Raw genomic sequence first — 13574 nt, 5'->3', positions numbered from 1 at the left:
CTTGTGCACTGAGCATCAAAACCCAAAGGAAGCAGACAGATGAGATGGACAGACAGACAGAAAAAGGAAGAGAGAGAGAGAAACCGGAGACTGAGAATGAGAGAGAGAGAGAGAGAGAGAGAGAGAGAGAGAGAGAGAGAGAGAGAGGAAAAGAGAGACCCAGGGAAAGAAAGATGGAGAGAGAGAGGAAGAGGGAGGGAAGAGAAAGGAAAAGAGGCAAAGAGAAGAGACGAATAGGGAGAGACAGACAAAGAGACAGGGGAAGGGGAGGGAGAGAGAGAGAGAGAGACAAGGAGCTAGACACACACACACATATACACACACACAGACACACACACACACAGACACACACAGACACACACAGACACACACACACACACACACACACACACACACACACACGATGACACCAGCACAAGAATCAATCCCCAGAATGACCCAGAAACTTTGAGCCAGCAAGACTTGGAGATAAAGGAGAGAGAGCCCAGAGTGGAGACTCAGTCAATCAGCAGACACGGATGGTGTGGCTGTCTGAGGCTGGACACCTGGTGGGGCTTTGGGGTGGGCACAAGGATGAGACTCCACATGCCTGAGCCCAAAGCTCTTTGTCCAGAAAGACAACAGGTTCAAAAAGCAATTTCCCGGGAAGTCTCCTGTGATCTTGGTGCGTGGGATGGGGACAGGATTCCTGTGGAAGGGGACATCTGAGTGAACCTTTGAGGGAAACCAGGGGCTCTAGGAGAAAGGAGACGGGAGAGGAGCAGCTAGGGCAGTTTGGCCGGCTAAGGCAAAGGCAAAGTGTAAAGGTAAGCCTGAGGTGGAGAAAGAGCTCCCGGTGCAGAGCAGAAGACTGTGACATCCTGAAGATCATAAGGAACCCCTGAGGGAGGAGAGTGACATGGTCAGACAGAGGCAGATCACTTTGGCCTCTGCATGCATGACAATGGACTGGAGTGGGGAGAGACACCCCCCCAAAATCTATTGCAATAGTGCAGGCACAAGGTGGGGGGTGTTCCAGAGATGCTGCCCAGGTGACATCCACAGGCCTTGGCATCACATTGGATGTGAGGGATGGGAGCAGTCCAGGGAGGAAGGTGTTGCCCTCTACAGTAATAGGCAACATCTGAAGAGAGAGGTTTGGGGAAGAGGAAAGATAAGGAGTTCTGTTTTGGACTTACTGAGTTTAAGATGTCCACAGGACATCCAGTTGGAAATGTGGGAAAGGCATTTGGGGATGTGAGGTTGGAGGTCAGCAGAGGAATTGGGGCAGGAGAGGCGGATTTGCAAATCCTCAGCATAGAAAAGGCCATCCTGATGTGTATCTGGCCACTGGACCCAGATGGGTCCCAAGGAGAAAGCACGGTCCCGCCTCACTCAAATTCAATTCACTGGCATGTCCTGGCATCACCCCCTTGATGTCCAGGGCCTGGTGGAGAACCAAGGGTCCACCACCACCACCAATCCAGGGGAGCTGAGGAGATCCCTAAGGGAGACAGCACCAAGGGCTGGACAGAGCCCTGAAGGCCACGTCCACCCTAGGGGGAGAGGCTCCAGCAAAGGAGGGGGAGGAGGAGTGGTCAGGGAGGGAAGGAGGAGGAAGGAGGAGGAAGGAGAAGTGGTCAGCGAGGGAAGAAGGAGGGAGGAGGAGTGGTCAGCGAGGGAAGAAGGACGGAGGAGGAGCGGTCAGCTAGGGAAGGAGGAGTGGTCAGCGAGGGGAGGAGGAGGACCAGGAGGAGTCCTGAAAGCCCCGAGAGGAGGGCATCCAGGGGAGGGGGCGTAGCCCCGGGAGGACAAGGAGACAGGACAGGCCACCACCAGGTCAGGGGTCATTTTGGAGCGGGCACTTTGGGCGGAGTGCGTTGGTGGGCATCCCCGGCCCAGAAGAGAGCCCGAAGGCGTGCGCCAGCCCCGCCCTCCCATACTCGAAAAGGGGCGGGGCCAGCTCCTTCTCAGGCCGAACTACCATTCCCGGCATGCTGAGCGCGGCCCAGCTGCTCCCGGGGCCTCCCCGGAAGGGGCCCTCCCCGGAACGGGCTTCGCCATGGTGACGGGCGGAGGAAGCGGGGCGCGAGCCTCTGCTGCGCAGGCTCCAAGATGGCGGCGCGCAAGGGATCCGGTCGCACGTGTAAAGCCAAGGCCGAGACCCGGGGCCCCCCGCCGCGCGTCTACCTCCCGGGCCGGGGCCCGCCGCTCCGGGAGGACGAGGAGCTGGTGCGGGATCAGGAGGCCTACGTGCTGTACCACCGCGCACAGACCGGTGCGGGGAGGGGGGCGGGCCTCGGGCAGAAGGGAGCGGCGCGGAGGAGGGAGAGGGTGGTGGAGGGGGGGGCGCTCCGCGGGGGGCGCGCTCCTCGGGGGGCGCTCCTCCAGACACGCTCCCCTCCTCCCTGCAGGCTCGCCATGCCTCAGCTTCGACGTTGTGCGGGACCAGCTGGGGGACTCCCGCAGCGACTTCCCCCTGTGCCTGTACCTGTGTGCGGGGACCCAGGCCCCCAGCGCTCAGAGCAACCGGTGCGTGGGGAGCCCCGCCAGGGGGCGGGGCGGGCTCTGATGGGGCCGGGCCGGGGCCCCCAGCGCCCGGACTGACCCCCAGCCCCCACTCCCCGCTCCCCAGGCTGATGGTGATGCGCATGCACAACCTCCACGGGACGCAGAAGAGCCCGGCGTCCGAGGACAGCGAGAGCGAGAGCGAGGAGGAAGAGGAGGGAGAGGAGGGCGAGACGCCGCAGCTGGAGCTGGCCATGGTGCCCCACTACGGAGCCATCAACCGGGTCCGGGTAACTGGCACTTTGAACGGACGTGTGTTGTTTTCAGCAGTGGCACAGAGCCGGGGTGCACAGATGCGTTCTGCTTAGCCCTTCCCGACCCCCTTCTCTTCCCCGCTTACCCCTTAGGGAAGGCGGGGCGAGAGCCTTTCTGTACCTCCCTGAGTGCGAGTCTCAGTTCCCAGCTGCGCGTCAAAGCAGTTTTTAACACCTGGAGTTTCAGATTCTCTCCCCACCCCCCTTATTGAGAAGGCACGCAGTGTAGTGTGGGTTGTACACGTACAGTCAGTCATGTTGTGAAAGACTATGTTTTCCTCCCTCCTATCCTGCCTGCAGTTTGTCCTCTTCTCTCTTTTGACCCTCTTTACTTCTCATTACCTCCTTCTCCCATTTGCCCTCCCTTCTATCATCCCCCTCCCCCTTATCTCCCTCCCCTACTTTCCTATAGGGAAAGACAGATTGAGTGTGCATGTAATTCCCTCCTTAAGCCAGATCCAAGGAGAGTAGGTTTACTCTTTCCCACTCACCTATCCCCTCTTCCCCTCCATTGTCAAATCCTCTTTTACTTGAGATAATTGGGTAACTGACATTTTGGACTGGGAAATGAGGTTTCTGGAATTCTCTTGGCTGTTCCAGGGAGCTTTGTTGGGGAGTCTGGTTCTCCCAGTTTAGGGGGCTCCTGAGAATGCCCAGGCCGCATAATCATTCTCTTCCCCTTCCCTCTCCATCAGGTTGCATGGCTCGGGGAGACCCCTGTGGCAGGGGTGTGGTCTGAGAAAGGCCAGGTGGAGGTGTTCTCCCTTCGTAGGCCCCTGGAAGCAGTGGATGACCCCCAGGTCCTGGCTGCATTCTTGAGGGACGAGCAGGCCCAGACCCGGCCCTTGTTTGCCTTTGCTGGCCACATGGCTGAGGGCTTTGCCCTGGACTGGTCCCCCCGGGTGCCTGGTGAGGCCCTGAACAGGAAGGAGGGTTTGGCTTGGCTTGGAGAGAGTGAACCCATGATGGGGAGGGGAGAGGGGGTTCATAGAGGTGAGACTGCCAAGAAGAGTCTTTTTTCCAAGCAGTGGGTCATTGGTATGTGGTGGGTCTGTCTGGAACACAGGTCGCCTGCTGACTGGTGACTGTCAAAAAAATATTCACCTTTGGACACCTACCGATGAGGGCTCCTGGCATGTGGACCAGCGGCCATTCGCAGCTCATTCCCGCTCTGTGGAGGATCTGCAGTGGTCACCAACAGAGGACACGGTGAGATTGACGGTCAGGGCTCTTTAAAATGCAGGGGACTGGGAGGCTGACCCCAGACGGGGTCCTTTTGGGGGAGGGAGGAAGGGTACCAGCACTTACTATGAACTACCATATACCAGGTGCTGTGTGCCAGTGCTATACAAATTGTATCTCCTGTGATCATCACAGCAACACTGGGAGGCGGATGATACTATGATATTCATTTTACAGTTGAGGAAATTGAGGCGGGTAGAGGTGAATTGACTTGCCCAGAATTCCACAGCTAGTAAGAGTTTTGAGGCTGGTTTTGAACTTAGATCTTTCTGACCCTGGGCTTAGGTTCTATACCCTGTGGTACCTCCTCACCACCTTGTGTATAGAGTGTTTGGCATGTAGCCTTTCCCTTGTGGAGAAGATGGCTATAGAGGTGGATACCTGCACCCATGAAAGTCTCCCCAATTCTCTCAGGTGTTTGCATCATGCTCGGCCGATGCCTCCATCCGAATATGGGACATCCGGGCAGCGCCAAACCGGGCCTGCATGCTCACGGCCTCCTCTGCCCATGATGCAGATGTCAATGTCATCAGCTGGAGCCGCCGGGAGACGTCCTTCCTGCTCAGCGGAGGTGACGATGGTGCCCTCAAAGTCTGGGATCTCAGGCAGTTCTCGGTGAGCCCCCCACTCCCACCCTGGGACAAACCTGGAGCAGCAAGGGGGTGGCTGGAACTCCTCCAGCACAGGAGGGGTCACATGGAGGTCCTGGGAGTGGGGGGCTTGTCAAGATCATGGTGGGGAGTACCCAGACTAGATGTTATCCCAAGGCCCTTCGTGCTCTCATTTGCTGTGATTTTGAGATATGTGTGTACATTTATATGCACAGTTATACTGTGTATAGACGTGTGCATGCATAGGAATGTGTATGCAGTGTGTGTGTGTGCTCTATCTCCCTACTATAAGCAGATTTCATGGTTGCACAAACCATTTCAGATTGTGACCTTGAATAAGTCACTTCCACCACTCTGGGGCTCAGTTTACTGGTTGTGGCTCAATGGTCTATTTGTAAACCCACAATCCTGAGCAGCCTCCAGGTGCTTGATTGGCTGTCAGGACCAAGACTTGGGGGTTGCAGGGAGTTGCCTTTGTGGGCTCCATAACCTGGGGGTTCAGGGGTCACATTCGGCTTCTTCATTTTATTGATGGGATGGGAAACTTTAGCCCAGAGAGAAAGGAGCCTTTGACACCTCAGTATCTTGGAGTGTTCTCAGAGATCCTGCAGTCCAGTCACTTCTTTGTACAGAGTGGTAAAGTGAGTCAAGTGGTGTGGTGGCTTTCCTGAGGGGTTGCACGCTATTAGGGCTGAGCTGTCTCCAGACTGTGTGTGGCTCATGACACCCCCCCCGCCCCGTCCTGTAGAATGGCTCCCCAGTGGCCACCTTCAAACAGCATGTGGCCCCCGTGACCTCCGTGGAGTGGCACCCCCAGGATGGGGGAGTCTTCGCAGCAGCAGGGGCAGATGATCAGCTGACCCAGTGGGATCTGGCAGTAGAGCGGGATGCAGAGATGGGCGACCCAGAGGAGGGGGATCCCCTGGTGGCTGAGCTCCCCCAGCAGCTGCTGTTTGTGCACCAAGGAGAGACAGACATCAAGGAGCTGCACTGGCACCCCCAGTGCCCGGGCGTCCTCATCAGCACAGCCCTGTCTGGCTTCACAGTCTTCCGTACCATCAGTGTCTGAGCCCTGTGCCTGGGGAGATGGCTGGGCTGCCTTGGCTCCAGCCCCTGAAGGGAGCCTGGATCCACCCTGCTTGGCCCACAAAGGGGCCTCCATTGTGCTGAGGGGCCTGTGCTCGTGCTCTTCCCAGCAGGATTTGCTTCAGCTTCTTTTGGGGGGATGGGACCTTGGTTGGATTCATTTGTCTTCAGAGATGGGGGGTGGCTTGGCCTGGCTCCTCCACAAGGGTTTGGATTGGCTCGGCTCAGTTGCTTTCAGGAATGGACTGGTTCCCCCCCTCCCCCAACTCCAGTGCACTTAGGTGGATCTTACCTTCCCAAAGACTTGAGAAGTGGGAGAGGAGGGCAGGGTTCACTGGAGATGGGCATGTGTGTGATCAATAAAAGCAGAAAATGAAGGTTTGGTCTGAGGTGATTCTGGCCAGCCACATGGCCTCTCCCCCAGCCTCCCTTTCTCCTTTGGTCATTTCTGTTCCCTGAACCTCTATCCTTTCTTTCTACCTTTTCATCCCTCTTTCTGATCTAACCTCCTTTTGTTCCTTTTCCTCTCTCCCAGTTCTTTCCATCTCTCTTCCTCCCCCTTCCTCTTTCCCACCTTCCTCTTCAGAGGTCACTCTTCCTGTTTCCAAGTCTCCCTTTGCTGACTAATTCATCTGGGTGTCTTTGTCATCTCTCCTTTTCCCCATCTTGGGGGGGTGATACTCTCCCTTACCTCTATCTCTTTGACCCCATCTTTTTCTTGCCTTCTTGATCTCATTTCTGTCCCTTCCAACTTTCTCAGGAGACCGGGCTGAGGGCCAGCTCTGTACTCCCCTCCCCCTGGCCTGGCTCCCCCTCTGCAGCTCCCTGAGCTGGCCCCGCCTTCCCCCCTCCCCCCATCCTCCTAAGGCTGCTCTGATCCCTGCCTGACAACCTCCAAGGGCTGGGGACTGGACACTCCCCCCTCCTGCCCCCTCCCTGACACACAGACATTCTCCCTCACGGGAGCTGGGCCCTTGACACGGGACGCAGAGGAGATCCTGCTGAGCGGGATGGGGGCCGCTGGCCCCAGCAGGTAAGAGGGATTCAAAGCCCTGGGGAGGGGGCAGAAAGGAGGCTCTTAGGCCCCACAGCCCATCGGTCAGTCCATCCGTCTGGGGCTCTGTCTGCCCATCTTCTCTCCCTGTCTGCCCACCTGTTCACCTCTGCCCAGCCCCCTTATGCTACTGTCTCCTGACCCTGGGGAGATAGATGGTCTAGTTTGACAGCTGTGCTCATCTGAGAGGTGGGGAGCCACACTGGCTCTTGGTGTTTGCTTGTCTCAAGACACTGTTCTTGTCTCTGCCCTGTTCACTGTGTTTCAAGCTGTAGGAGCCAGTTTCTGGCCATCTCCCTGTGGGCAGTGGCACTCCTGTTTCCTCTCTGCCTCTTTTCCTCACATCTCAGGCCCGCTTGCTGTCTCTATCACTGTAAGAGCCAGTCTCCAGCCATCTTTTCCTTCATTCTTGGCCTCCTTGCTGTCTCTCTGATCATTTCTCCCCGTCATTTCTGGGCCCCTTTCTGTCTCTCTTTCCATCTCTCCATCATCTCTGGGCTCCTTGCTGTCTCTCTTTCCATCTCTCCATCATCTCTGGGCTCCTTGCTACCTTTCTTTGCATCTCTGTCTCTGAGAAGCAGTCTTTGACCTCTCCCTGTCCTATCTGGGCACCTTGTCTCTCCCTGTCATCTCTGGGCTCCTTGCTGTCTCTGCATCTCTCCATCATCTCTGGTCTCTGTGCTATCTCTGCATCTCTCCATCATCTCTGGGCTCCTTGCTGTCTCTGCATCTCTCCATCATCTCTGGGCTCTGTGCTGTCTCTGCATCTCTCCATCATCTCTGAGCTGTGAGCTATCTCTGCATCTCTCCATCATATCTGGGCTCCTTGCTGTCTCTCTTTGCATCTCTCCATCATCTCTGGGTTCTGTGCTATCTCTGCATCTCTCCATCATCTCTGGGCTCCCTGCTGTCTGTGCATCTCTCCATCATCTCTGGGCTCTGTGCTGTCTCTGCATCTCTCCATCATCTCTGAGCTGTGAGCTATCTCTGCATCTCTCCATCATCTCTGGGCTTCCTGCTGTCTCTTTGCATCTCTCCATCATCTCTGGTCCCTGTGCTGTCTGCATCTCTCCATCATCTCTGGGCTCCCTGCTGTCTCTCTTTGCATCTCTCCATTATCTCTGGGCTCCCTGCTGTCTCTCTTTGCATCTCTGTCTGAGAAGCCTTTGACCATCTCTCCCTGTCCTATCTGGGCACCTTGTCTCTCCCTGTCATCTCTGGGCTCCTTGCTGTCTCTGCATCTCTCCATCATCTCTGGGATCTGTGCTGTCTCTGCATCTCTCCATCATCTCTGGGCTCCTTGCTACCTTTCTTTGCATCTCTGTCTCTGAGAAGCAGCCTTTGACCATCTCTCCCTGTCCTATCTGGGCACCTTGTCTCTCCCTGTCATCTCTGGGCTCCTTGCTGTCTCTGCATCTCTCCATCATCTCTGGGCTCCTTGCTGTCTCTGCATCTCTCCATCATCTCTGGGCTCTGTGCTGTCTCTGCATCTCTCCATCATCTCTGGGCTCCCTGCTGTCTCTTTGCATCTGTTTCTGAGAAGCAGTCTTTGACCCATCTCTCCCTATCGTCTCTGGGCCTCTCTTTTTGTATCTCTGTCACTGAGAGCCAGTCTCTGCCTTGCTGGGCGGGGGCAGGCAGGGCTACCTGTCCCCAGATTAGATATTGACTTTGACATGAAATTGTCATCCCCTAAGCCGAGTCTCGGCTGAATATGGAAACATAAGCTGCTCCTGTTGCTGGGGGTGGGGAGGGTTTGGAGGGTGCGGGTCAAGGGGCAAGGGAGCGTCAGGGCCCAGAGCTGCCCTGGCCGGGCCCCACGCGGGAGGCGGGGAGGAGGGCAGGATGGACAGGGCCTTGGGGCCAGGGCTTCCCATCCCGGCCCTCCAGCGTCCAGGGACAGAGCCCCGAATGCCCCTTGCCAAGGCTAGCCTGTGAGAGCCCCTGGGGTCATGGGGGTGGGGGACCGTGGTCTTCAAACCCCTTGTTCAGAGGAGAGCACTGGCCTCTGCCCCCACAGGTGCCCTACCACCTGCTAGCCCCCATGGGGGTGTCCCGCGTTCTGCGGCGCCTGAGCGGCGTCCCCTCCTCCGCAGAGGAGGACCAGGGTGAAGGAGGCGGCTTGGCAGCCTGCCGCAATGGGCGCTCCCCCGGAGGCGCGGAGGCGGGCCTGGGTCCCAGGCGCAGGGGCCGCTTCGTCAAGAAGGACGGCCACTGCAACGTTCGCTTTGTCCACCTGGGGGAGCACGGGGCGCGCTACCTCAGCGACCTCTTCACCACCTGTGTGGACGTCCGCTGGCGCTGGATGTGTCTCTTCTTCTCCTGCTCCTTCGTGGCCTCCTGGCTCCTCTTCGGCCTGGCCTTCTGGCTCATCGCTTCCCTGCACGGGGACCTGGCCGCGCCCCCGCCGCCCGCGCCCTGCTTCTCCCAGGTGGGCAGCTTTCTGGCCGCCTTCCTCTTCGCCCTAGAGACTCAGACGTCCATCGGATACGGGGTGCGCAGCGTGACGGAGGAGTGCCCGGCCGCGGTGGTGGCCGTGGTCCTGCAGTGCATAGCGGGCTGCGTGTTGGACGCCTTCGTGGTGGGTGCCATCATGGCCAAGATCGCCAAACCCAAGAAGCGGAATGAGACGCTGGTGTTCAGCGAGAACGCCGTGGTGGCACTGCGCGATCACCGCCTTTGCCTCATGTGGCGGGTGGGGAACCTACGGCGCAGCCACCTGGTGGAGGCCCATGTGCGAGCCCAGCTGCTCCAGGTGAGTCCTGGGGAGCCCGCCCGGGCCTCCCTCCGATGGCCCCGGGGCCCCGATGGTTTGTGGCGACAACGTTGTCTTCTTGTCCAGGGTACCTAGGAAGCCACAATTTCCAGTAGCCCTTGGGTTTGGGGCTGTCCCCATCCACGGCCCTTGGATTGGGGCTGGAGACCCAGGAGCTTCTGAGGGATCCTATGGCTAAGGACCGCAGCCCCCAGCCCTCTGAGGCAGGGAGGGCATCCCCCTGTAGTCTGTAGAACAGCAGCCTCCGGCACTCCTGGGAACTAGGGGCTCCCTGAAGAAGCCATGACCGCCACCCAGTCTGGAAGCGAGGAGCACCCCAGGGGTTCACAAGAAGGGAAGTGTGACTCTTCCCTGGTTTGGTTGAGTCCCAGTAGCTCATGGGAAATGTGGCTTCCAAAGGCACAGTCAAGGCCAGCTGGGCCCCAGTGGAGACTGACCCTGGGAAGCCCAGGTATCATCGTGGTGTTCTCGGAAATTCCCATCCTGTGGAAGGGCTAGGACTGGCCCTTCCCTGGGTGGGGAAGTCACTCCTTCTAAATTCCTGTCCTGTACACTGGCTCAGGGCCTGCTCTGGCCTCAACATCCTGACCCTACTTTGGGAAGGCCACCTTGAGAGTGGTAGTTCAACACTGTCCAAAAGGAATTGGGTGGGGGGAACAGATCTCATTTGAGGTTGAGGAAGGAGACCTGCTCATACCACCTCCAGGCCATGTCTCTGGGTCCCCTTCTGACTTGTGAAAATCATTTCTTGTGTCTTTCTCCATTTCTGTGTGTTCCACCCTGGCCTCCTGGCCCCTGGTGTCTTTGTGGATGGCCCTTGGTGCAGGCCGCTTCCCCATTTCTGCTGCATTGTTTTGGGGATGGCCTGATTCTGTTTGCATCTTGGTCTCTCTCTCCATCCTCACATTACCTTTTCTTTCATCTCCTTTTCTTCCCTATGTGTCTGTCTCTCTGCTCTCTCTGCCCTTTGTCTCTGACTATCCTGTACCTGTCCCAGCCTCGAGTTACCCCAGAAGGCGAGTACATTCCCCTGGATCACCAGGATGTGGACGTGGGGTTTGATGGGGGTACAGACCGCATCTTCCTGGTGTCGCCCATCACCATTGTCCATGAGATCGATGCTTCCAGCCCCCTGTACGAGATGGGCCGGGCTGAGCTGGCCAGGGCGGACTTTGAGCTGGTGGTCATCCTGGAGGGCATGGTGGAAGCCACAGCCATGACCACCCAATGCCGCTCGTCCTATCTGCCAGGGGAACTCCTGTGGGGCCACCGTTTTGAGCCTGTGCTCTTCCAGAGAGGGGCCCACTATGAGGTGGACTATCGTCACTTTCACCGAACCTACGAGGTGCCAGGGACCCCCATTTGCAGTGCTCGGGAGCTGGAGGAGCGTCGGGCCCTGGGGGACAGTGACAGCCCTGGGCCCAAGGGTGGCCTACCCGGCACCCTGGCTGCCTTCTGCTACGAAAATGAGGTGGCCCTCAGCTGCTGCCAGGAGGAAGATGAGGTGGAGGAAGAGAGGGGTGAAGCCCAGGTGGAGGGCAGCTCTGGAGCTCCCACCCCACCCCCACCTCCATCCCCTGAATTGGCCCCACCTCCTTGAAGGGCTGGGGGACTGCAATTCCCAGTATCATGGACCTTGGCTGCCTCAGTGGTGCATCATGTTACACCCCTCCCCAGGAGTTGTGGGAGTTGTAGTCCTAGGTTGGGGAGCAGCTGGAATCTAGGCCCAGGGACTCCCCTACAGCCCTAGAGCCCCTTCCTTCTGTGGGGCATGGGCTAGGATGGAAGGGGAGGCAATGCATGCTTCCTGAACCCTGGACCTTAGGAATGGGGGAGGTGGTTTATGGGTGGAACCTTCTGGATGAGTTGAATCCATAGCCCCTCTTCACCAGTTTCCCAACAAGGGGGAATGAAGGTCCCCCTCCCTTCTACCCCTATGGACACCCTCACGTGACTCCTCCCAAGTCCTTTCCTTCTGGGCTTAATCCTGCCTGGAGTCCAAGAGGTAGGGGGTGGCCAGGGTTGTTCTAGACCCCTCACCCTCAAGAAAAGACTGGGACCCAGGATACCCATTGGTCCAGGCCCCTGTTTTGGGAGAGGACAAGCCATGGAGGGTCCCAGGTCCTGGGGCCATGAGGAGCCTGGCCTGGCCTCCAGGCTAAGAAGCATCCTGGATGCTCTGGGCCACCCAAGTAGCCAATGTCTTTCTCCAGAATGCCGTGCATATTAACTATCTACACATTTATATATATACATATATACTCTCCATAATTTTTCCTGATTTTGCTGCAGAAGGGGTGGGCAAGAGTGGCCTTGGTCTCAGGAAGGAGGTCATTCTGGGCAAGCAGGAGACCTCAGACTGGAATCCAGCCCCTTTCCCTCTGTTTCTCCTGTTAACCAGAGCGGGTTGGAATGTGTTTCCTTCAGCTTTGCCAGCTGGGGAGCCTATGACCTCCGCACCCTGGGAGGTGGCATCGCTCACTAGCCTCACTGGAGACTTTACTGGAAGGCCCTAGAACAAAGCAGGTGGTGTTCCTGTTAGGACCTGGCACGGCCTCTGGACACTGGGAAAGCTGCAGCATGAGTCACCCCAGACTGAGCCCTGGGCTGGGCTGCCCTGCCTTGCCCCTGCCTAGGCTCTGGGGCAAGTGAGGAGGAGACTGAAGGACCCTGGGGTCCTTTCCACCATTGCCTGGGGGTGGAGGGAACCGGCTTGCCCTTGCCCCCAGAATAAAGAATTGTGAAGCCATCTGTGTGTGTGTGTGTGTATGTGTGTCTGGGTGAGAGGGGTGAGGGGTGGCTGCCACCCACAGTCCTGGCCCTTGGCCCAATGCCTCATTTTCATGAGTGTGCCTAGGGAGAGGTGCCAGCTTGCAGTGGGGGCTTGAGTCAGGGGAAAGAGTGGAGGCACCCAGGATCCCATCTGGGCCCTCCATCCTCCCCCCTCCAACCCCACCCCTCACAACCTGGACCTTGGGCTCCCTCCTGCTTCCTGGAGCCCATGCTTGGGTTCAGGGTCTTTCCCCAGGGTCCCAGCTCTCCCATATCCCACCGTACTCCAGAGACCTCATGGCCCTTTTTGCCCAGTCCCCCATCCTCCAGAGGCCCCATCCCTCTTTCCCCAGCCTCCTAAGGTCTCTTTCATCCCTCTGAAGCCCTGTCTTCCCCCTTCACCCCACCCCCCTCCTATGGCCTTTATCCATCAGTAACCCTGATAAGGACCGGAAGGAATTAATTAGCCAGGCCGCTGCAGGATTGTAGGGGGAGAGAAGGTGAGACCTGAGGCCTCAAAGGGTGGGGGGAGTGCTGAGGATGCCCAGGTGGGATCAGGAGGTAGCCTAGGGAGAAGGGCATGGCAGAAGACCTAGGACCCCTTCTTGGATACCAGGAAGAATATGGGAGCTTCAGACTTCCTGAAGGTCAGAACAGGGACAGGGAGGGGATTAAGAGGCAGAAACTTTTTCCATGGCTAATCCCTGGGGGAAGCTGGTCACCTGGAGGTGAGGAAGGGAGCCACAGCAGGGTCATCACCTCCTTTTTCCCTCCTGTTTCTTCACCAAGAAAAGAGCCCTACCTAACTGTGCACTCAGAGAACCTGGGCCTCAGTTACCTCATCTGTAAAACAAATGGATTGGATTAGAGGTCAAAGATTCGCTCCCACTAGAGATGTGGTGCGTGGACCCTGAAAAGGGGAGGGGTGCACAAAGGCAGAGTTAGATTTGCAAGGGGCCAGAGGTCATCTGGGCCAACTCCATCATTTCGGAGATGGGAAAAGAGACCCAAAGGTGATTTGGTCAAGGTTCCCCCAGGCAGGAAGTAGCAATTTGGAAATGCAATCCCTACTAGGAACTATGTGGGGGAACAGGGGAAAGGACAGGAGCCCGAGAGGAGGCAGGAGGAAACAGACAGAGTGTGAGAACTGAGGTGAAGGGAGAGGGACACCTCCAGAGGAAGACGCAGTCTGCATGGAGAGGGAGGAGATGAGGAGGGGAAGGAGTCTGGAT

General features: G+C 57.7%; 2 protein-coding genes across 2 annotated transcripts; both read left to right on the top strand.

The window, feature by feature from the left end:
- The first annotated feature begins 1732 nt into the window (after positions 1-1732).
- On the top strand, positions 1733-6117 carry GRWD1 (glutamate rich WD repeat containing 1). Its single transcript, XM_072607426.1, has 7 exons — positions 1733-2257; positions 2394-2511; positions 2615-2777; positions 3497-3710; positions 3868-4010; positions 4458-4658; positions 5403-6117. Exons 1-7 carry the CDS (start codon positions 2095-2097, stop codon positions 5721-5723), a joined length of 1323 nt encoding a protein of 440 aa, XP_072463527.1. The 5' UTR covers positions 1733-2094; the 3' UTR covers positions 5724-6117.
- Positions 6118-8781: 2664 nt separating this feature from the next.
- On the top strand, positions 8782-12319 carry KCNJ14 (potassium inwardly rectifying channel subfamily J member 14). The gene is made up of 2 exons (XM_072607427.1): positions 8782-9549; positions 10568-12319. The coding sequence occupies exons 1-2, from the start codon at positions 8839-8841 to the stop codon at positions 11168-11170; spliced, it is 1314 nt and encodes a 437-aa protein (XP_072463528.1). The 5' UTR covers positions 8782-8838; the 3' UTR covers positions 11171-12319.
- Positions 12320-13574: the final 1255 nt, after the last annotated feature.

This window comes from Notamacropus eugenii, chromosome 5 (genome assembly GCF_028372415.1).
Source record: "Notamacropus eugenii isolate mMacEug1 chromosome 5, mMacEug1.pri_v2, whole genome shotgun sequence".
Classification (NCBI taxonomy): Eukaryota; Metazoa; Chordata; class Mammalia; order Diprotodontia; family Macropodidae; genus Notamacropus; species Notamacropus eugenii.
The sequence above is the reverse complement of the archived record's forward strand: the minus strand, read 5'-3'. Positions and strand labels throughout refer to the sequence as shown.